Below are 21830 nucleotides of genomic sequence, written 5' to 3' on the forward strand. Positions count from 1 at the left end.
GCACAGAGTATGGTCGGCCACATACAGGGCACACCGTGCCTTCACACCTGCTGCTGGCACGGGGCACAGAGTATGGCCAGCCACATACAGGGCGCACCGTGCCTTCACACCCGCTGCTGGCATAGGGCACAGAGTATGGCCAGCCACATACACGGTACACCGTGCCTTCACACCCGCTGCTGGCACAGGGCACAGAGTATGGTCGGCCACATACAGGGCACACCGTGCCTTCACACCCGCTGCTGGCACAGGGCACAGAGTATGGCCAGCCACATACACGGCACACCGTGCCTTCACACCCGCTGCTGGCACAGGGCACAGAGTATGGTCGGCCACATACAGGGCACACCGTGCCTTCACACCCGCTGCTGGCACGGGGCACAGAGTATGGCCAGCCACATACAGGGCACACCGTGCCTTCACACCCGCTGCTGGCATAGGGCACAGAGTATGGCCGCCACATACAGGGCACACCGTGCCTTCACACCCGGCCCCATACAGGGCACACCATGCCTTCACACCCGGCCCCATACAGGGCACACCGTGCCTTCACACCCGCTGCTGGCACAGGGCACAGAGTATGGCAGGCCACATACAGGGCACACCGTGCCTTCACACCCGGCCCCATACAGGGCACACCGTGCCTTCACACCCGCTGCTGGCACAGGGCACAGCAGCGGGACACTGCACGGCCCGAGGAATCTAGAGCAATGGCTTCACCAATAGAAATCGTTTTGTCTATGGTACAACAAGTAGAATCTGCCCGATCAGTCGGCCATGTGTGCCGGTGTCCCTGCACCATTCTGCTGGACAGTCGCGCACATCCGGGGAACATCCGATCCCGCAGGCACAGTCGTAAGCCGACCTCCTCGTGTATGCACAGATATCGGCCGATCGCCACACCGAGCAGGAAGGAGCGGTGATCGAGCAGCACGGTGTGTCCGCGGTGCAGCAGCCGATGTGATCGCACAGGAGCCCTCCCGGCCGGCCGCTATGTGCACACGGCGATGGTCCCGGGCCTGAGCTCCGCCCGCCTCCCCGCCGCGGCCCCTCCGTCCCCCGAGCAGCCGCACTCCCCGGGCGGCGCGCTTACATCTGCCGGGGTCCGGTTCCGCAGCTCCAGATGAATCCTCTTCTTCATGTCCATTTTGCGGTCGCTGCTGCTTTGTCTACAATGGAGTTGCTCCCGTCCAGGTGACGTCAGAGTCACGTGTTGTGGAGGGGTCACCTGACGTCCTCGCTCCACCCTCCCATTCCATTCAGTCGATGAGGTCGTGCTGGGATTATTCAGTGTGGAGTGGACTGGATGCGGGATAGCTGGTGGAGCAGACATTATCGTGCGTCGTGATAGGAGACTACTGGTAGAGGAGAATCTAGTTTGCAGGATAGAGAATGGGAGGACTTACGCCAATGGCGTAGCTGATTTTGCTACGTTGTTTCCGTAACTCTTAAGTTTTGAGGGAATTGCGCCAATAGCGTAGCTCAGCTGTGTTTGGCTGTTTTCCTGTTCCCTACTATGGTGGAAGGAGAAGCGGTTATTCCGGTCTCAGCCATGACAAGCAGGAATAGTCATGAGACATCTGTGGTGGCCACTAGGGGCGCCCGCTACACATGGATTTATGCACCCTGAACGTAATCGGCGCTGTACAGCGCTCCCCCTAGTGGCCCCTACGGGTAATCGGCGGTGTATGTGGCTGGCGCTGTACTGTGTATGGGGTCACCTGACACATGATCTTATAGGAGGGATCTCAGCCAAATCTTCTGCAATCCTCCTCTTTTTCATCCCCCTAAGACAATTTATGTTGAGTGCGGCTAGTTCTGCTCCGTGTGCCGCTCTTTGTGCTCCGCGTGCGGCTCTTTCTGCCTCTTTGTGCTCCGCGTGCGGCTCTTTCTGCCTCTTTCTGCTCGGCGTGCGGCTCTTTCTGCCTCTTTCTGCTCCGCGTGCGGCTCTTTCTGCTCGGCGTGCGGCTCTTTCTGCCTCTTTCTGCTCCGCGTGCGGCTCTTTCTGCTCGGCGTGCGGCTCTTTCTGCCTCTTTCTGCTCCGCGTGCGGCTCTTTCTGCTCGGCGTGCGGCTCTTTCTGCCTCTTTCTGCTCCGCGTGCGGCTCTTTCTGCTCGGCGTGCGGCTCTTTCTGCCTCTTTCTGCTCGGCGTGCGGCTCTTTCTGCTCGGCGTGCGGCTCTTTCTGCCTCTTTGTGCTCCGTGTGCGGCTCTTTCTGCTCGGCGTGCGGCTCTTTCTGCCTCTTTCTGCTCGGCGTGCGGCTCTTTCTGCTCGGCGTGCGGCTCTTTCTGCTCGGCGTGCGGCTCTTTCTGCCTCTTTCTGCTCGGCGTGCGGCTCTTTCTGCTCCGCGTGCGGCTCTTTCTGCTCCGCGTGCGGCTCTTTCTGCTCCGCGTGCGGCTCTTTCTGCCTCTTTCTGCTCTGCGTGTGGCTCTTTCTGCTCTGCGTGCGTCTCTTTCTGCTCGGCGTGCGGCTCTTTCTGCCCTGCGTGTGGCTCTTTCTGCCTCTTTCTGCTCTGCGTGCGTCTATTTCTGCTCGGCGTGCGGCTCTTTCTGCCTCTTTCTGCTCCTTGTGCGGCTCTTTCTGCTCGGCGTGCGGCTCTTTCTGCCTCTTTCTGCTCGGCGTGCGGCTCTTTCTGCTCGGCGTGCGGCTCTTTCTGCTCGGCGTGCGGCTCTTTCTGCTCGGCGTGCGGCTCTTTCTGCTCGGCGTGCGGCTCTTTCTGCTCGGCGTGCGGCTCTTTCTGCCTCTTTGTGCTCCGTGTGCGGCTCTTTCTGCTCGGCGTGCGGCTCTTTCTGCCTCTTTCTGCTCGGCGTGCGGCTCTTTCTGCTCGGCGTGCGGCTCTTTCTGCTCGGCGTGCGGCTCTTTCTGCTCTGCGTGCGGCTCTTTCTGCTCTGCGTGCGGCTCTTTCTGCTCTGCGTGCGGCTCTTTCTGCTCTGCGTGCGGCTCTTTCTGCTCTGCGTGCGGCTCTTTCTGCTCCGCGTGCGGCTCTTTCTGCTCCGCGTGCGGCTCTTTCTGCCTCTTTCTGCTCTGCGTGTGGCTCTTTCTGCTCTGCGTGCGTCTCTTTCTGCTCGGCGTGCGGCTCTTTCTGCCCTGCGTGTGGCTCTTTCTGCCTCTTTCTGCTCTGCGTGCGTCTCTTTGTGCTCCGCGTGCGGCTCTTTGTGCTCCGCGTGCGGCTCTTTCTGCTCCGCGTGCGGCTCTTTCTGCCTCTTTCTGCTCTGCGTGCGGCTCTTTCTGCCTCTTTCTGCTCCGCGTGCGGCTCTTTCTGCCTCTTTCTGCTCTGCGTGCGTCTCTTTCTGCTCGGCGTGCGGCTCTTTGTGCTCCGCGTGCCGCTGGTTCTGCTTCGCGTGCCGCTCTTTCTGCCTCTTTGTGCTCCGCGTGCGCCTCTTTCTGCTCTGCCTGCGGCTCTTTCTGCTCTGCGTGTGGCTCTTTCTACCTCTTTCTTCTCTGCGTGTGGCTCTTTCTACCTCTTTCTTCTCTGCGTGCGGCTCTTTCTGCCTCTTTCTGCTCCGCGTGCTGCTCTTTCTGCTCCGCGTGCTGCTCTTTCTGCTCCGCGTGCTGCTCTTTCTGCTCCGCGTGCTGCTCTTTCTGCTCCGCGTGTGGCTCTTTCTGCTCCGCGTTCTGCTCCGCGTGCTGCTCCGCGTGCTGCTCTTTCTGCTCCGCGTGCTGCTCTTTCTGCTCCGCGTGCTGCTGGTTCTGCTCCGCGTGCTGCTGGTTCTGCTCCGCGTGCTGCTCTTTCTGCTCTGCGTGCGGCTCTTTCTGCTCTGCGTGCGGCTCTTTCTGCTCGGCGTGCGGCTCTTTGTGCTCCGCGTGCCGCTGGTTCTGGTCCGCGTGCCGCTCTTTCTGCCTCTTTCTGCTCCGCGTGCGGCTCTTTCTGCTCCGCGTGCGGCTCTTTCTGCTCCGCGTGCGGCTCTTTCTGCTCCGCGTGCGGCTCTTTCTGCCTCTTTCTGCTCTGCGTGCGGCTCTTTCTGCTCTGCGTGCTGCTCTGCGTGCGGCTCTTTCTGCTCTGCGTGCGGCTCTTTCTGCTCGGCGTGCCGCTGGTTCTGGTCCGCGTGCCGCTCTTTCTGCCTCTTTGTGCTCTGCGTGCGGCTCTTTCTGCTCCGCGTGCGGCTCTTTCTGCTCTGCGTGCGGCTCTTTCTGCTCTGCGTGCGGCTCTTTCTGCTCTGCGTGCGGCTCTTTCTGCCTCTTTCTGCTCCGCGTGCGGCTCGTTCTGCCTCTTTGTGCTCCGCGTGCCGCTGGTTCTGCTCCGCGTGCCGCTCTTTCTGCCTCTTTGTGCTCCGCGTGCGCCTCTTTCTGCTCTGCGTGCGGCTCTTTCTGCTCTGCGTGCAGCTCTTTCTACCTCTTTCTTCTCTGCGTGCGGCTCTTTCTGCTCCGCGTGCTGGTCTTTCTGCTCCGCGTGCTGGTCTTTCTGCTCCGCGTGCTGGTCTTTCTGCTCCGCGTGCTGCTCTTTCTGCTCCGCGTGCTGCTCTTTCTGCTCGGCGTGCGGCTCTTTCTGCTCGGCGTGCGGCTCTTTCTGCTCCGCGTGCGGCTCTTTCTGCTCGGCGTGCGGCTCTTTCTGCTCGGCGTGCGGCTCTTTCTGCCTCTTTCTGCTCCGCGTGCGGCTCTTTCTGCCTCTTTCTGCTCGGCGTGCGGCTCTTTCTGCTCGGCGTGCGGCTCTTTCTGCTCGGCGTGCGGCTCTTTCTGCTCGGCGTGCGGCTCTTTCTGCCCTGCGTGCTGCTCTTTCTGCCTCTTTCTGCTCTGCGTGCGGCTCTTTCTGCTCTGCGTGCGGCTCTTTCTGCCTCTTTGTGCTCCTTGTGCGGCTCTTTCTGCTCCTTGTGCGGCTCTTTCTGCCTCTTTCTGCTCCTTGTGCGGCTCTTTCTGCTCGGCGTGCGGCTCTTTCTGCCTCTTTCTGCTCCGCGTGCGGCTCTTTCTGCTCGGCGTGCGGCTCTTTCTGCCTCTTTCTGCTCCGCGTGCGGCTCTTTCTGCTCGGCGTGCGGCTCTTTCTGCCTCTTTCTGCTCGGCGTGCGGCTCTTTCTGCTCGGCGTGCGGCTCTTTCTGCTCGGCGTGCGGCTCTTTCTGCCTCTTTGTGCTCCGTGTGCAGCTCTTTCTGCTCGGCGTGCGGCTCTTTCTGCCTCTTTCTGCTCCGCGTGCGGCTCTTTCTGCTCGGCGTGCGGCTCTTTCTGCCTCTTTCTGCTCGGCGTGCGGCTCTTTCTGCTCGGCGTGCGGCTCTTTCTGCTCGGCGTGCGGCTCTTTCTGCCTCTTTCTGCTCGGCGTGCGGCTCTTTCTGCTCGGCGTGCGGCTCTTTCTGCTCGGCGTGCGGCTCTTTCTGCTCCGCGTGCGGCTCTTTCTGCTCCGCGTGCGGCTCTTTCTGCCTCTTTCTGCTCTGCGTGTGGCTCTTTCTGCTCTGCGTGCGTCTCTTTCTGCTCGGCGTGCGGCTCTTTCTGCCCTGCGTGTGGCTCTTTCTGCCTCTTTCTGCTCGGCGTGCGTCTCTTTCTGCTCGGCGTGCGGCTCTTTGTGCTCCGCGTGCGGCTCTTTCTGCTCCGCGTGCGGCTCTTTCTGCCTCTTTCTGCTCTGCGTGCGGCTCTTTCTGCCTCTTTCTGCTCCGCGTGCGGCTCTTTCTGCCTCTTTCTGCTCTGCGTGCGTCTCTTTCTGCTCGGCGTGCGGCTCTTTGTGCTCCGCGTGCCGCTGGTTCTGCTTCGCGTGCCGCTCTTTCTGCCTCTTTGTGCTCCGCGTGCGCCTCTTTCTGCTCTGCCTGCGGCTCTTTCTGCTCTGCGTGTGGCTCTTTCTACATCTTTCTTCTCTGCGTGTGGCTCTTTCTACCTCTTTCTTCTCTGCGTGCGGCTCTTTCTGCCTCTTTCTGCTCCGCGTGCTGCTCTTTCTGCTCCGCGTGCTGCTCTTTCTGCTCCGCGTGCTGCTCTTTCTGCTCCACGTGTGGCTCTTTCTGCTCCGCGTGCTGCTCCGCGTGCTGCTCCGCGTTCTGCTCCGCGTGCTGCTCTTTCTGCTCCGCGTGCTGCTCTTTCTGCTCCGCGTGCTGCTGGTTCTGCTCCGCGTGCTGCTCTTTCTGCTCTGCGTGCGGCTCTTTCTGCTCTGCGTGCGGCTCTTTCTGCTCTGCGTGCGGCTCTTTCTGCTCGGCGTGCGGCTCTTTGTGCTCCGCGTGCCGCTGGTTCTGGTCCGCGTGCCGCTCTTTCTGCCTCTTTCTGCTCCGCGTGCGGCTCTTTCTGCTCCGCGTGCGGCTCTTTCTGCTCCGCGTGCGGCTCTTTCTGCTCCGCGTGCGGCTCTTTCTGCCTCTTTCTGCTCTGCGTGCGGCTCTTTCTGCTCTGCGTGCTGCTCTGCGTGCTGCTCTTTCTGCTCTGCGTGCGGCTCTTTCTGCTCTGCGTGCGGCTCTTTCTGCTCTGCGTGCGGCTCTTTCTGCTCTGCGTGCGGCTCTTTGTGCTCGGCGTGCCGCTGGTTCTGGTCCGCGTGCCGCTCTTTCTGCCTCTTTGTGCTCTGCGTGCGGCTCTTTCTGCTCCGCGTGCAGCTCTTTCTGCTCTGCGTGCGGCTCTTTCTGCTCTGCGTGCGGCTCTTTCTGCCTCTTTCTGCTCCGCGTGCGGCTCTTTCTGCCTCTTTGTGCTCCGCGTGCCGCTGGTTCTGCTCCGCGTGCCGCTCTTTCTGCCTCTTTGTGCTCCGCGTGCGCCTCTTTCTGCTCTGCGTGCGGCTCTTTCTGCTCTGCGTGCAGCTCTTTCTACCTCTTTCTTCTCTGCGTGCGGCTCTTTCTGCTCCACGTGCTGCTCTTTCTGCTCCGCGTGCTGCTCTTTCTGCTCCGCGTGCTGCTCTTTCTGCTCCGCGTGCTGCTCTTTCTGCTCCGCGTGCGGCTCTTTCTGCTCCGCGTGCTGCTCTTTCTGCTCCGCGTGCGGCTCTTTCTGCTCGGCGTGCGGCTCTTTCTGCTCGGCGTGCGGCTCTTTCTGCTCGGCGTGCGGCTCTTTCTGCTCGGCGTGCGGCTCTTTCTGCTCGGCGTGCGGCTCTTTCTGCTCGGCGTGCGGCTCTTTCTGCTCCGCGTGCGGCTCTTTCTGCCTCTTTCTGCTCGGCGTGCGGCTCTTTCTGCTCGGCGTGCGGCTCTTTCTGCTCGGCGTGCGGCTCTTTCTGCTCGGCGTGCGGCTCTTTCTGCTCGGCGTGCGGCTCTTTCTGCTCGGCGTGCGGCTCTTTCTGCTCGGCGTGCGGCTCTTTCTGCTCGGCGTGCGGCTCTTTCTGCTCGGCGTGCGGCTCTTTCTGCCCTGCGTGCTGCTCTTTCTGCTCCGCGTGCTGCTGGTTCTGCTCTGCGTGCTGCTGGTTCTGCTCTGCGTGCTGCTGGTTCTGCTCTGCGTGCTGCTGGTTCTGCTCCGCGTGCTGCTGGTTCTGCTCCGCGTGCTGCTCTTTCTGCTCCGCGTGCTGCTCTTTCTGCTCCGCGTGCTGCTCTTTCTGCTCCGCGTGCTGATCTTTCTGCTCCGCGTGCTGATCTTTCTGCTCTGCGTGCAGCTTTCTGCTCGGCGTGCGGCTCTTTGTGCTCCGCGTGCCGCTGGTTCTGGTCCGCGTGCCGCTCTTTCTGCCTCTTTGTGCTCCGCGTGCGGCTCTTTCTGCTCTGCGTGCGGCTCTTTCTGCTCTGCGTGCGGCTCTTTCTGCTCTGCGTGCGGCTCTTTCTGCTCTGCGTGCGGCTCTTTCTGCTCTGCGTGCGGCTCTTTCTGCTCGGCGTGCGGCTCTTTCTGCTCGGCGTGCGGCTCTTTCTGCTCGGCGTGCGGCTCTTTCTGCTCCGCGTGCGGCTCTTTCTGCCTCTTTGTGCTCCGTGTGCGGCTCTTTCTGCTCGGCGTGCGGCTCTTTCTGCTCGGCGTGCGGCTCTTTCTGCTCGGCGTGCGGCTCTTTCTGCCTCTTTCTGCTCTGCGTGCGGCTCTTTCTGCTCGGCATGCGGCTCTTTCTGCTCGGCGTGCGGCTCTTTCTCCTCGGCGTGCGGCTCTTTCTGCTCCGCGTGCGGCTCTTTCTGCTCCGCGTGCGGCTCTTTCTGCTCCGCGTGCGGCTCTTTCTGCTCCGCGTGCGGCTCTTTCTGCTCCGCGTGCGGCTCTTTCTGCTCCGCGTGCGGCTCTTTCTGCTCCGCGTGCGGCTCTTTCTGCTCCGCGTGCGGCTCTTTCTGCTCCGCGTGCGGCTCTTTCTGCCTCTTTCTGCTCTGCGTGCGTCTCTTTCTGCTCTGCGTGCATCTCTTTCTGCTCGGCGTGCGGCTCTTTGTGCTCCGCGTGCGGCTCTTTCTGCCTCTTTCTGCTCCGCGTGCGGCTCTTTCTGCTCCGCGTGCTGCTCTTTCTGCTCCGCGTGCGGCTCTTTCTGCCTCTTTCTGCTCCGCGTGCTGCTCTTTCTGCTCCGCGTGCGGCTCTTTCTGCTCCGCGTGCGGCTCTTTCTGCTCCGCGTGCGGCTCTTTCTGCTCAGCGTGCGGCTCTTTCTGCTCAGCGTGCGGCTCTTTCTGCTCCGCGTTCTGCTCCGCTTGCTGCTCTTTCTGCTCCGCGTGCTGCTCTCTCTGCTCCGCGTGCTGCTCTTTCTGCTCCGCGTGCGGCTCTTTCTGCTCCGCGTGCTGCTGGTTCTGCTCCGCGTGCTGCTGGTTCTGCTCCGCGTGCTGCTGGTTCTGCTCCGCGTGCGGCTCTTTCTGCTCCGCGTGCGGCTCTTTCTGCTCCGCGTGTGGCTCTTTCTGCTCCGCGTGTGGCTCTTTCTGCTCCGCGTGTGGCTCTTTCTGCTCCGCGTTCTGCTCCGCGTGCTGCTCTTTCTGCTCCGCGTGCTGCTCTCTCTGCTCCGCGTGCTGCTCTCTCTGCTCCGCGTGCTGCTCTTTCTGCTCCGCGTGCTGCTCTTTCTGCTCCGCGTGCTGCTCTTTCTGCTCCGCGTGCTGCTCTTTCTGCTCCGCGTGCTGCTGGTTCTACTCCGCGTGCGGCTCTTTCTGCTCTGCGTGCGGCTCTTTCTGCTCGGCGTGCGGCTCTTTGTGCTCCGCGTGCCGCTGGTTCTGGTCCGCGTGCCGCTCTTTCTGCCTCTTTCTGCTCGGCGTGCGGCTCTTTCTGCTCCGCGTGCGGCTCTTTCTGCCTCTTTCTGCTCTGCGTGCGGCTCTTTCTGCTCTGCGTGCTGCTCTTTCTGCTCTGCGTGCTGCTCTTTCTGCTCTGCGTGCTGCTCTTTCTGCTCTGCGTGCGGCTCTTTCTGCTCTGCGTGCGGCTCTTTGTGCTCCGCGTGCCGCTGGTTCTGGTCCGCGTGCCGCTCTTTCTGCCTCTTTCTGCTCCGCGTGCGGCTCTTTCTGCCTCTTTCTGCTCTGCGTGCGGCTCTTTCTGCTCCGCGTGCGGCTCTTTCTGCCTCTTTCTGCTCTGCGTGTGGCTTTTTCTGCTCTGCGTGCGGCTCTTTCTGCTCGGCGTGCGGCTCTTTCTGCCCTGCGTGTGGCTCTTTCTGCTCCGCGTGCGGCTCTTTCTGCTCCGCGTGCGGCTCTTTCTGCTCCGCGTGCGGCTCTTTCTGCCTCTTTCTGCTCTGCGTGCGTCTCTTTCTGCTCTGCGTGCGTCTCTTTCTGCTCGGCGTGCGGCTCTTTGTGCTCCGCGTGCGGCTCTTTCTGCCTCTTTCTGCTCTGCGTGCGGCTCTTTCTGCCTCTTTCTGCTCTGCGTGCGGCTCTTTCTGCCTCTTTGTGCTCCGCGTGCGGCTCTTTCTGCTCTGCCTGCTCTGCGTGCGGCTCTTTCTGCTCTGCGTGCGGCTCTTTCTGCTCTGCGTGCGGCTCTTTCTGCCTCTTTCTGCTCCGCGTGCGGCTCTTTCTGCTCAGCGTGCGGCTCTTTCTGCTCAGCGTGCGGCTCTTTCTGCTCCGCGTGCGGCTCTTTCTGCTCCGCGTTCTACTCCGCGTGCTGCTCTTTCTGCTCCGCGTTCTGCTCCGCGTGCTGCTCTTTCTGCTCCGCGTGCTGCTGGTTCTGCTCCGCGTGCGGCTCTTTCTGCTCTGCGTGCGGCTCTTTCTGCTCTGCGTGCGGCTCTTTCTGCTCTGCGTGCGGCTCTTTCTGCTCCGCGTGCGGCTCTTTGTGCTCCGCGTGCCGCTGGTTCTGGTCCGCGTAACGCTCTTTCTGCCTCTTTGTGCTCCGCGTGCGGCTCTTTCTTTCTGCTCCGCGTGCGGCTCTTTCTGCTCCGCGTGCGGCTCTTTCTGCCTCTTTCTGCTCTGCGTGCGGCTCTTTCTGCTCTGCGTGCGGCTCTTTCTGCTCTGCGTGCTGCTCTTTCTGCTCTGCGTGCTGCTCTTTCTGCTCTGCGTGCTGCTCTTTCTGCTCTGCGTGCTGCTCTTTCTGCTCTGCGTGCGGCTCTTTCTGCTCTGCGTGCGGCTCTTTCTGCTCGGCGTGCGGCTCTTTGTGCTCCGCGTGCCGCTGGTTCTGGTCCGCGTGCCGCTCTTTCTGCCTCTTTGTGCTCCGCGTGCGGCTCTTTCTGCCTCTTTCTGCTCCGCGTGCGGCTCTTTCTGCCTCTTTCTGCTCTGCGTGCGGCTCTTTCTGCTCTGCGTGCGGCTCTTTCTGCCTCTTTCTGCTCCGCGTGCGGCTCTTTCTGCCTCTTTCTGCTCTGCGTGCGGCTCTTTCTGCCTCTTTCTGCTCTGCGTGCGGCTCTTTCTGCTCCGCGTGCGGCTCTTTCTGCTCCGCGTGCGGCTCTTTCTGCTCCGCGTGCGGCTCTTTCTGCTCCGCGTGCTGCTCTTTCTGCTCCGCGTGCTGCTCTTTCTGCTCCGCGTGCGGCTCTTTCTGCTCCGCGTGCGGCTCTTTCTGCTCCGCGTGCGGCTCTTTCTGCTCCGCGTGCGGCTCTTTCTGCTCCGCGTGCTGCTCTTTCAGCTCCGCGTGCGGCTTTCTGCTCCGCGTGCGGCTCTTTGTGCTCCGCGTGCCGCTGGTTCTGGTCCGCGTGCCGCTCTTTCTGCCTCTTTGTGCTCCGCGTGCCGCTCTTTCTGCTCGGCGTGCGCCTCTTTCTGCTCTGCGTGCGGCTCTTTCTGCCTCTCTCTGCTCTGCGTGCGGCTCTTTCTGCTCTGCGTGCGGCTCTTTCTGCTCTGCGTGCGGCTCTTTCTGCTCCGCGTGCGGCTCTTTCTGCTCCGCTTTCTGCTCCGTGTGCGGCTCTGCGTGCGGCTCTTTGTGCTCCGCGTGCCGCTGGTTCTGCTCCGCGTGCCGCTCTTTCTGCTCGGCGTGCGCCTCTTTCTGCTCTGCGTGCGGCTCTTTCTGCCTCTTTCTGCTCTGCGTGCGGCTCTTTCTGCTCCGCGTGCGGCTCTTTCTGCCTCTTTCTGCTCTGCGTGCGGCTCTTTCTGCTCTGCGTGCGGCTCTTTCTGCTCTGCGTGCGGCTCTTTCTGCCTCTTTCTGCTCCGCGTGCGGCTCTTTCTGCCTCTTTCTGCTCTGCGTGCGTCTCTTTCTGCTCGGCGTGCGGCTCTTTGTGCTCCGCGTGCCGCTGGTTCTGCTCCGCGTGCCGCTCTTTCTGCCTCTTTCTGCTCTGCCTGCGGCTCTTTCTGCTCTGCCTGCTCTCCGTGCGGCTCTTTCTGCTCTGCCTGCTCCGCGTGCTGCTCTTTCTGCTCCGCGTGTGGCTCTTTCTGCTCCGCGTGTGGCTCTTTCTGCTCCGCGTGTGGCTCTTTCTGCTCCGCGTGTGGCTCTTTCTGCTCCGCGTTCTGCTCCGCGTGCTGCTCTTTCTGCTCCGCGTGCTGCTGGTTCTGCTCCGCGTGCGGCTCTTTCTGCTCCGCATGCTGCTCTTTCTGCTCCGCGTGCTGCTGGTTCTGCTCCGCGTGCTGCTCTTTCTGCTCCGCGTGCTGCTCTTTCTGCTCCGCGTGCTGCTCTTTCTGCTCCGCTTTCTGCTCTTTCTGCTCCGCGTGCGGCTCTTTCTGCTCTGCGTGCGGCTCTTTCTGCTCGGCGTGCGGCTCTTTGTGCTCCGCGTGCCGCTGGTTCTGGTCCGCGTGCCGCTCTTTCTGCCTCTTTGTGCTCCGCGTGCCGCTCTTTCTGCTCGGCGTGCACCTCTTTCTGCTCTGCGTGCGGCTCTTTCTGCTCTGCGTGCGGCTCTTTCTGCTCTGCGTGCGGCTCTTTCTGCTCCGCGTGCGGCTCTTTCTGCTCCGCGTTCGGCTCTTTCTGCTCCGCTTTCTGCTCTTTGTGCTCCACGTGCCGCTGGTTCTGCTCCGCGTGCCGCTCTTTCTGCCTCTTTGTGCTCCGCGTGCGGCTCTTTGTGCTCCGCGTGCGGCTCTTTGTGCTCCGCGTGCGGCTCTTTGTGCTCCGCGTGCGGCTCTTTGTGCTCGGTGTGCCGCTCTTTCTGCTCGGCGTGCGCCTCTTTCTGCTCTGCGTGCGGCTCTTTCTGCCTCTTTCTGTTCTGCGTGCGGCTCTTTCTGCCTCTTTCTGCTCTGCGTGCGGCTCTTTCTGCCTCTTTCTGCTCTGCGTGCGGCTCTTTCTGCCTCTTTCTGCTCTGCGTGCGGCTCTTTCTGCTCTGCGTGCGGCTCTTTCTGCTCTGCGTGCTGCTCTTTCTGCTCTGCGTGCGGCTCTTTCTGCTCTGCCTGCTCTCCGTGCGGCTCTTTCTGCTCTGCCTGCTCCGCGTGCTGCTCTTTCTGCTCCGCGTGCTGCTCTTTCTGCTCCGCGTGTGGCTCTTTCTGCTCCGCGTGTGGCTCTTTCTGCTCCGCGTTCTGCTCCGCGTGCTGCTCTTTCTGCTCCGCGTGCTGCTGGTTCTGCTCCGCGTGCGGCTCTTTCTGCTCCGCATGCTGCTCTTTCTGCTCCGCGTGCTGCTGGTTCTGCTCCGCGTGCTGCTCTTTCTGCTCCGCGTGCTGCTCTTTCTGCTCCGCTTTCTGCTCTTTCTGCTCCGCGTGCGGCTCTTTCTGCTCTGCGTGCGTCTCTTTCTGCTCGGCGTGCGGCTCTTTGTGCTCCGCGTGCCGCTGGTTCTGGTCCGCGTGCCGCTCTTTCTGCCTCTTTGTGCTCCGCGTGCCGCTCTTTCTGCTCGGCGTGCGCCTCTTTCTGCTCTGCGTGCGGCTCTTTCTGCTCTGCGTGCGGCTCTTTCTGCTCCGCGTGCGGCTCTTTCTGCTCCGCTTTCTGCTCTTTGTGCTCCACGTGCCGCTGGTTCTGCTCCGCGTGCCGCTCTTTCTGCCTCTTTGTGCTCCGCGTGCGGCTCTTTGTGCTCCGCGTGCGGCTCTTTGTGCTCCGCGTGCGGCTCTTTGTGCTCCGCGTGCGGCTCTTTGTGCTCGGTGTGCCGCTCTTTCTGCTCGGCGTGCGCCTCTTTCTGCTCTGCGTGCGGCTCTTTCTGCCTCTTTCTGTTCTGCGTGCGGCTCTTTCTGCCTCTTTCTGCTCTGCGTGCGGCTCTTTCTGCCTCTTTCTGCTCTGCGTGCGGCTCTTTCTGCCTCTTTCTGCTCTGTGTGCGGCTCTTTCTGCTCTGCGTGCGGCTCTTTCTGCTCTGCGTGCTGCTCTTTCTGCTCTGCGTGCGGCTCTTTCTGCTCTGCGTGCGGCTCTTTCTGCTCCGCGTGCGGCTCTTTCTGCCTCTTTCTGCTCCGCGTGCGTCTCTTTCTGCTCAGCGTGCGGCTCTTTGTGCTCCGCGTGCGGCTCTTTCTGCCTCTTTCTGCTCCGCGTGCGTCTCTTTCTGCTCCGCGTGTGTCTCTTTCTGCTCGGCGTGCGCCTCTTTCTGCTCCGCGTGCGGCTCTTTCTGCCTCTTTCTGCTCTGCGTGCGGCTCTTTCTGCTCTGCGTGCGTCTCTTCCTGCTCGGCGTGCGGCTCTTTGTGCTCCGCGTGCTGCTCTTTCTGCTCGGCGTGCGGCTCTTTCTGCCGCTTTCTGCTCGGCGTGCCGCTGGTTCTCCTCCGCGTGCCGCTCTTTCTGCCTCTTTGTGCTCCGTGTGCGGCTCTTTCTGCCTCTTTCTAATCTGCGAGCGGCTCTTTCTGCTCCGCGTGCGGCTCTTTCTGCCTCTTTCTGCTCTGCGTGCGTCTCTTTCTGCTCTGCGTGCGTCTCTTTCTGCTCGGCAGCGGCTCTTTGTGCTCCGCGTGCGGCTCTTTCTGCCTCTTTCTTCTCCGCGTGCGGCTTTCTGCCTCTTTCTGCTCGGCGTGCAGCTCTTTGTGCTCCGCGTGCGGCTCTTTCTGCCTCTTTCTGCTCCGCGTGCGGCTCTTTCTGCTCCGCGTGCGTCTTTCTGCTCGGCGTGCGGCTCTTTGTGCTCCGCGTGCCGCTGGTTCTGCTCCGCGTGCCGCTCTTTCTGCCTCTTTGTGCTCCGCGTGCGCCTCTTTCTGCTCTGCCTGCTCTGCGTGCGGCTCTTTCTGCTCTGCCTGCTCTGCGTGCGGCTCTTTCTGCTCTGCGTGCGGCTCTTTCTGCTCCGCTTTCTGCTCCGCATGCGGCTCTTTGTGTTCCGCGTGCCGCTCTTTCTGCCTCTTTGTGCTCCGCGTGCGGCTCTTTGTGCTCGGCGTGCCGCTCTTTCTGCTCGGCGTGCGCCTCTTTCTGCTCTGCGTGCGGCTCTTTCTGCCTCTTTCTGCTCTGCGTGCGGCTCTTTCTGCTCCGCTTTCTGCTCCGCGTGCGGCTCTTTCTGCTCCGCGTGCGGCTCTTTCTGCTCCGCTTTCTGCTCCGCGTGCGGCTCTTTGTGCTCCGCGTGCCGCTGGTTCTGCTCCGCGTGCCGCTCTTTCTGCCTCTTTGTGCTCCGCGTGCGGCTCTTTGTGCTCCGCGTGCGGCTCTTTGTGCTCCGCGTGCGGCTCTTTGTGCTCCGCGTGCGGCTCTTTGTGCTCGGCGTGCCGCTCTTTCTGCTCGGCGTGCGCCTCTTTCTGCTCTGCGTGCGGCTCTTTCTGCCTCTTTCTGCTCTGCGTGCGGCTCTTTCTGCCTCTTTCTGCTCTGCGTGCGGCTCTTTCTGCTCTGCGTGCGGCTCTTTCCGCTCTGCGTGCGGCTCTTTCTGCTCTGCGTGCGGCTCTTTCTGCTCTGCGTGCGGCTCTTTCTGCTCCGCTTTCTGCTCCGCGTGTGGCTCTTTCTGCTCCGCTTGTGGCTCTTTCTGCTCCGCGTGCGGCTCTTTCTGCTCCGCGTGCTGCTGGTTCTGCTCCGCGTGCTGCTGGTTCTGCTCTGCGTGCTGCTGGTTCTGCTCTGCGTTCTGCTGGTTCTGCTCTGCGTGTGGCTCTTTCTGCTCTGCGTGTGGCTCTTTCTGCTCTGCGTGTGGCTCTTTCTGCTCTGCGTGTGGCTCTTTCTGCTCCGCGTGTGGCTCTTTCTGCTCCGCTTTCTACTCCGCGTGCGGCTCTTTCTGCTCCGTGTGCGGCTGGTTTTGCTCCGCGTGCGGCTGGTTCTGCTCCGTGTGCTGCTCTTTCTGCTCCGCGTGCCGCTCTTTTTGCTCTGCGTGTGGCTGTTTGTGCTCCGCATGCGGCTGGTACTGCTCCGCGTGTGGCTCTTTCTGCTCCGCGTGCAGCTGTTTGTGCTCCACATGCAGCTGGTTGTGCTCCGCGTGCTGCTCTTTCTGCTCCGTGTGCGACTGTTTGTGCTCCGTGTTCGTCTGCGGTCATCTGTCTGTTCAGACTTTCTGGTGGTTCAGTCTTAGGAATGGAATAAGTTATCCAATGTATCAGTAATGCAAACGGAAGCCGAGGGGCCGCACTGATTATTATGGGGTCTGTCTGGGTTCTGTTTTTAGAACAAAAGAAAAAAGTTCTTCATGAAGGACGTTACATTTGTTTTAGTTCTTAAAAATGTGCCCCGTAATAATCAGTGCGGCAGTCGCTTCTGTTTTCGTATCTGATCAGTTATTCTGTTTGCTAGAATCATAGAATGGTAGAGTTGGAAGGGACCTCCTGGGCCATCTGGTCCAACCCCTGCTCAAAGCAGGATTCGCTCAATCATCCCTGACAGATGTCTGTCCAGCCTCTGTTTGAAGACTTCTATTGAAGGAGAACTCACCACCTCTCGTGGCAGCCTGTTCTACTCATTGATCACTCTGTCAAAAAGTTTTTTCTAATATCTAATCTGTGTCTCCTCCCATTCAGTTTCGTTCCATTGCTTGAAACTGAATGGGAGGAGACACAGATTAGATATTAGAAAAAACTTTTTGACAGAGTTGTTGTTCTTAAAGCGGAACACACGAACACGGTGTCCTGCCTGATGGGACCAGAACCGCCACACTTCCGTGTGTGAGGGCCCATGAGCTTTATTCTGGTCTCAGACTTGCATTGAGTTGTGACCTCCGGCTCGCCCAGCAAACACTGAACCGTTCCCGCAGGTCACAAACTGCTGGAGACTGCCAGAAGCAACAGATGATGGCTGGTAAGTATGACACTGGGGGCACCACTTCAGCTGCGCAATTAAAAAAAATGTTGGAATGGTGCTCTAATAAGGTAGATGACCGTGAAATAAATGCTGGAATGGTGCTCTAAGAAGACAGATAAAGATCATGGGCTGTGAAAAAAAAAAGGATTGTGATCACCAGGTCTGAATTTCAGAATCAGCCAGAAACAATCTTAAAAACTAAGACACATATTGCTAAAAACCATTATAGGGCTTGTGTGGTCCAACTCAGTAAGTCTACAGTCATTCTATGTGACTACAGACTTATGAATCCCCCCTAGCACACACGCTGCAGGCATTCACCAGTTTCTGAGCTGGGACCAGAGGGTATGTATGCGTTCTACATACTCCCGGTCAGGGTCCGTGCAGTGTTCATGGCTTCTAGTTGGCCAGGCCCACTACACGGCTGCGTCACTAGTCGGTGCACGCCCTCACTCAATACAAGTGTATGGAGAGCGAGGCCTCGGCCTTTGGCCTGGAGTATGTATAATGCATACATACCCTCTGGTCCCTGCTCAGAAACGGACGAATCACTTAGAGTGACTGCAGCCTTATAGATTTGGACCAGACAACCCCTTTAAAGGGGAACCTGGCAGCTTGGGAGCGCTGTGTGATGTATGTGCGGCGTAGTATAGAGCAGCAGGAGCTGTGCAGATTAAGCCGTAATCCCATCTCGTACTTGTCTGATCAATACAACATTCTGAGAATGGGTCCCTGCTTTCAAGACAGAGGCTGGTCCTAAAACTAGGAGCAGCACCTATTACACATTTATGGCATATACTCAAGAACTGGGTTTCCACATTCCCCTGTGAATGGAGCGGTAGTGAGCTCATGCCACCACGCCTGTAGACAGTGAATCGAGTAGTGGTCAGTCGCACATGGTCACTTCTGCTCCATTCACAAAGGGCACCTTGGAACCCATGTTCTTGTGATCAATGGGAGTTTCAGCTGGTGGCTATCTAGTGATCACACATCACCTATTCTGCAGATGATAGATGCACGTGATATACATTGTTTATCTGATGACCTCGATTTGATCTATTAAGATGCTGATATTTCATGTTCTGTAGAAATCATTAGAAACAGGATTACCATGAAAGGTAATACACTAAAGGGCCTGTCACACTAAGAGATATCGCTAGCAATATCGCTATAACTAGTGACGTTATAGCGATATTGCTAGCGATATCGCTGTGTCTGATACTTACCTACGACCGGCTCCCCCGCTGGTTATCGCTGATCGCGCGAGAACGTTCAGGACTGTTTCTCGTCGTCAGCTTCCTGCGGCGCTTCCTGCTGTGGCGAAACGAGCGTGGAGCCGGGCGGGAGGACGTCAGGATCGCCTAGTGTGACAGGTAAGTAGCGACCCCCGACCCCTGCGATGTCGCTGGTGAGATCTGCCTGTGTGGCAGCTCACTAGCGACCACTTAGCGATGTACCAGCGATCCTGAACGCGTCATATCGCTGGTCGGGATCGCTGGTACATCGCTAAGTGTGACAGTACCCTAAGAGGCAGATAATAGAAGATCCACCGGTAATAACGTACTCACAGTTCACCGCCTGCTCTCCCTGCGCAATGACGTCTGCACAGAGCATGCCCACAGCACTTTCCCAATGATACACGTTGTTTATGACTGAAATACTGAGAAATTGTCATGCCCAAATGCCTACTTTAATGGAGGACTCATACTGCACAAACATTATTGCAGAAACTATCTTGTAAAAGGAACATGGTCTTACTTGACCTTCTTGATGATGGAAGCCTATCCTATATACAGTTGAAACCAGAATTTTACATACACTATATATAAAGACACATGTAATTTTTTTTTTTTGCAGCATCTGACATGAAATCAGAATAAACCTGTTATAATAATATAATATTTGGGAAATGCCAGAATAATGAGAGAGATAATGTTTTAAGACATTTTTATTACTTTAAAGCAAAGTCAAAAGTTTACATACACTAAGATTACTATGCCTTTAAACCAGGGTTCCCCAACTCCAGTCCTCAAGGCCCACCAACAGATCGTGTTTTCAGCATTTCCTTAGTATTGCTCAGGTGATAATTGCTTCACCTGTGCAATACAAAGGAAATCCTGAAAACATGATCTGTTGGTGGGCCTTGAGGACTGGAGTTGGGGAACCCTGCTTTAAACAATTCTGTGCTGCCCATATGATGATGTCATGTGTTTTGAAGCTTCTGGTTTTTTTTCCGCAACATCTCAGTTAATTAGAGACACACCTGTGGATGTATTTTAATGCACACCTGAAACACACTTCTTCTTTGTGTAGCATCATGGGAAAGTCTCAGGAAATCAGCCAAGATATCAGGAAGAGAATTGTGGACATGCACAGGTCTGGCTCATCCTTGGGTACAATTTCAAGATACCTGAAGGTGCCTCGTTCATCTGTACAAACAAGATGGGAATGTCCAGCCATCATACCACTCAGGAAGGAGACAGGTTCTGTGTCCCATAGATGAATGTGCTTTGGTCCGACATGTGCATATCAACCGAAGGACAAAAGACGTTGTGAAGATGATGGCAAAAGCTGGTAAGATTGTGTCATTATCCACAGTGAAACGAGTACTGTATCAACATGGGCTGGAAGGACACTCTGCCAGGAAGAAGCCGTTACTCCCAGGGCTGTGGAGTCGGAGTCGGAGCTCATTTTGGTGGAGTCGGAGTCGGTATAAAATGGACCGACTCCGACTCCTAAAATATATAATAAATAGGGTACAGTAGTTCAATGCAGGATGTGCTGAATATTTTTTCATAGGAGTTTGGGAAAGTTATGAAATGTCCTATAAATGGCTGTTATATTCCTGATCTAAGGCTACATTCACACACAGCGTTTTTCCTGTGTTTTTTGAGGATACGTTTTTCAGCTGCAAAAGCTGATCATCTTTTTAAAAAAACTGCATCACCTGAAAGGTTTTTGAGCTCATAGATAATGTTTTCAATAGCAAAAGCAGATTAGAAATCTGCTCTATCTATCCATTTATCCATATCTGTCTATCCATATCGTATCTGTACCAAAAAGAATGAAAACCGGGTAGTACACCAATATATATTCTGTTCTATCTAAATATCTTGATTATTGGATCATAAAAATGATTAAATGTCTGAGGTTCACATTGTACTACAATAAATTTTTTGCTTAAATATAAGCAATATGTGTGGGAGTCGGAGTCGTGGAGTCGGAGTTGGAGTCGGTGTAAGGGAAATTGAGGAGTCGGAGTCGCAGGTTTGGCTTACCGACTCCACAGCCCTGGTTACTCCAAAAGAAACATAAAACAGCCAGTTTAATGTTTGCAAATGCACACAGCAACAAAGACCTTAATTTTTGGAGACATGTCCTGTGGTCTGATGAAACTAAAATTGAACTTTTTGGGCATATTGACCATCGTTACGTTTGGAGGAAAAGGGGAGAAGCTACAAAGCCTAAGAACTCCATCCCACCTGTGAAACATGAGGGAGGCAGCATCATATTGTGTGTTGTTTTGCTGCAGGAGGGACTGGTGCACTTCACAAAATAGATGGAAAGATGAGAATGAATAACGGTGATCACAAAAAAAAGTCTTGTTTTCCATTCATTTCTCTCTCTCATATGATCTAGCACATAACATATAAAGGTGCAAAAATGAAAATTTGTTAAAAATCTCGCACTGTTTGCCTGCTATAGCCTCTGGCTGTAGAATGAGTTATGTGAGAATCCGTCTGACAACCGTTCTGAGGAAGGTTTAGAACTCATCTTTTTCTTTTAAGCTCCTCTTTCATGTTGTGATATAATCATTTGAAAGGAGCTCAGAAGGCAGGTAGGAATTCTAAACGTTCCCATCAGAATGAGCGCACTGATGGTCTCTCATATAATTCAGCAGCCAGCTATAAACAGTGCAAATTAAATCCGATAACACAAATCCAAAAATGATTTTTAGCAAAGATACTTACATGCATTTACTTAAAAAAATGCCCCGAAAAGTGTCCAAGTCCTTTAAGTTGTAAAACATACGGCTATTGTGTGACGGACTGACCACAATACTCCCAACACAAATTCAACTGCCTCAAAGGCATGTAACAGGCTGTCATAGAATCATAGAATGGTAGAGTTAGAAGGAACCTCCTGGGCCAGCTGGTCCAACCCTCTGCTCAATGCAGGATTCGCTAAACCATCTCATACAGATGTCTGTCCAGCCTCTGTTTGAAGACTTACATTGAAGTAGAACTCACCACCTCTCATGGGAGCGTGTTCCACTCATTAATCACATTCACTGTCAATTTTGGATCAGGAGACCCACTGGCATTCTGTACTTCGATGTATGGATGTGTGAATCCAGCCTTACAAACTTTCTTTTTATCCTTAGTGGTTCATCATGCTCAACTCCCAGCATGAACCAGAGCCTGGCCGCATTGGGCGTTTCAAAGAAAAATATTTTGAAGTTTCGGCCGTAACCAGAGACGACGCTAGTCTAGCACCACCTCGGCTGGCTCTTCCCAGTGCTGCTATAAGTGATTGACAGTCTGTGTGCTCACCACGCAGAAACCTGTCAATCACCTACTGCAGCGCTGGGAAGTCCCGACCAGGGCAGCACAATACTTGTCTGGATCTTCGAAGTACATCTTCTCTAGAACACAATCATACAGCAAGGCTGTGGCTTCGCCGGTTGGGAAGCAAAAATCACCTGACAGGTTTGAATATCTAAATGTTCTCCATTTAGTGTCATAAATAGAATTACTAGTTCTCAGGATGCATTGGGTGCTCGCCTGTCATGACCAGATGTCTTGTTCACACTCACCCGCTTGTCATGCACACGATCATTGTATTGTCCTCCTGTAATTAATCATGGAGATTACTCCTATATAAGAGGAGCCCTGTCATCTCTAAGTATATACTCCCAATTACACGGGACTGTCGGTGGAGCAGAGGGACACCATTTCTTCTGTAAGCGATTTTATTATTCACTAATTTGAGGATGTTTTTCTGATGTATCCTGTTAGCAATGTTTCAGGATGGAATTATAGGCAATGTGTAATATGTAAATTTAAGGTGACATTATAGAAGATTTTGTTGGTGAGGTCTGTCCACCGTGACCCGCACATGTACAGCACCCTTTACTCATGCTAATATCAAAACCCCTCAGCCTCATGCATTTTTAATTACCTTCCCATTTAAATGTAGACTTCAGCCTAAGAGAGGATTCACATTAGACAGGTTCCCAGCAACAAAAATTTCCTAATTGTGGCTGCCGGGTACACATGAATTGGTCAATTTATGCGCTAGGTATTCTCAGTTTTACCAATTTTCTAGAGTAGTGATAGAGTGCAAATTTCATGTTTGCATGCTATAGTGCAGCAGAGTGCTACTTTATTTTGTTAACTAACACTATATGCAGTTACGAGACCTAATTAGAATTCTATATATTTATATATAATCTACTGGCTGATCCTATACCAAAAAAGGTTCGTCACCTATGCAGCCCTGTTGATGGGGAACCACAGATGACCTGACTGGCACGATATTGTTGGTACTGTTGGTATACAACAGCTGCAGGCTTATACTGTAAGACTGTCTTGACCAGAAAGCAGATGTGTTAATTGTTACAACTTGCTGACTTGTATAGCTCCTCTTTAAAGGGAACCTCACAGCTGATACTTGCT

At 56.6% G+C, this 21830-nt stretch overlaps 2 protein-coding genes across 5 annotated transcripts in view; both read right to left on the reverse strand.

Moving 5' to 3' along the window:
* Positions 1 to 1530, reverse strand: part of ANP32A (acidic nuclear phosphoprotein 32 family member A) — a 41117-nt gene extending 39587 nt beyond the window's left edge. For 2 of the 4 annotated variants that reach the window (XM_073568955.1, XM_073568951.1), the window contains exon 1: positions 1094 to 1528. In XM_073568955.1, the coding sequence (XP_073425056.1) occupies positions 1094 to 1333 (240 nt within the window). In that variant the 5' untranslated portion in view covers positions 1334 to 1528. Of the gene's footprint in view, positions 1 to 1093 lie in introns of all 4 variants that reach the window. The other 2 variants (XM_073568952.1, XM_073568953.1) reach the window with 2 other exon arrangements.
* Positions 1356 to 20792, reverse strand: LOC141084435 (uncharacterized). The gene is made up of 6 exons (XM_073569160.1): positions 20728 to 20792; positions 11607 to 11910; positions 10534 to 10665; positions 8736 to 8873; positions 6697 to 6846; positions 1356 to 1373 (listed from the first exon to the last, which is right to left on the reverse strand). The coding sequence occupies exons 1-6, from the start codon at positions 20790 to 20792 to the stop codon at positions 1356 to 1358; spliced, it is 807 nt and encodes a 268-aa protein (XP_073425261.1).
* Positions 20793 to 21830: the final 1038 nt, after the last annotated feature.

Source organism: Dendrobates tinctorius, unplaced genomic scaffold, assembly GCF_039654945.1.
Source record: "Dendrobates tinctorius isolate UK_male_01 unplaced genomic scaffold, ASM3965494v1 ptg000022l, whole genome shotgun sequence".
Taxonomy (NCBI): Eukaryota; Metazoa; Chordata; class Amphibia; order Anura; family Dendrobatidae; genus Dendrobates; species Dendrobates tinctorius.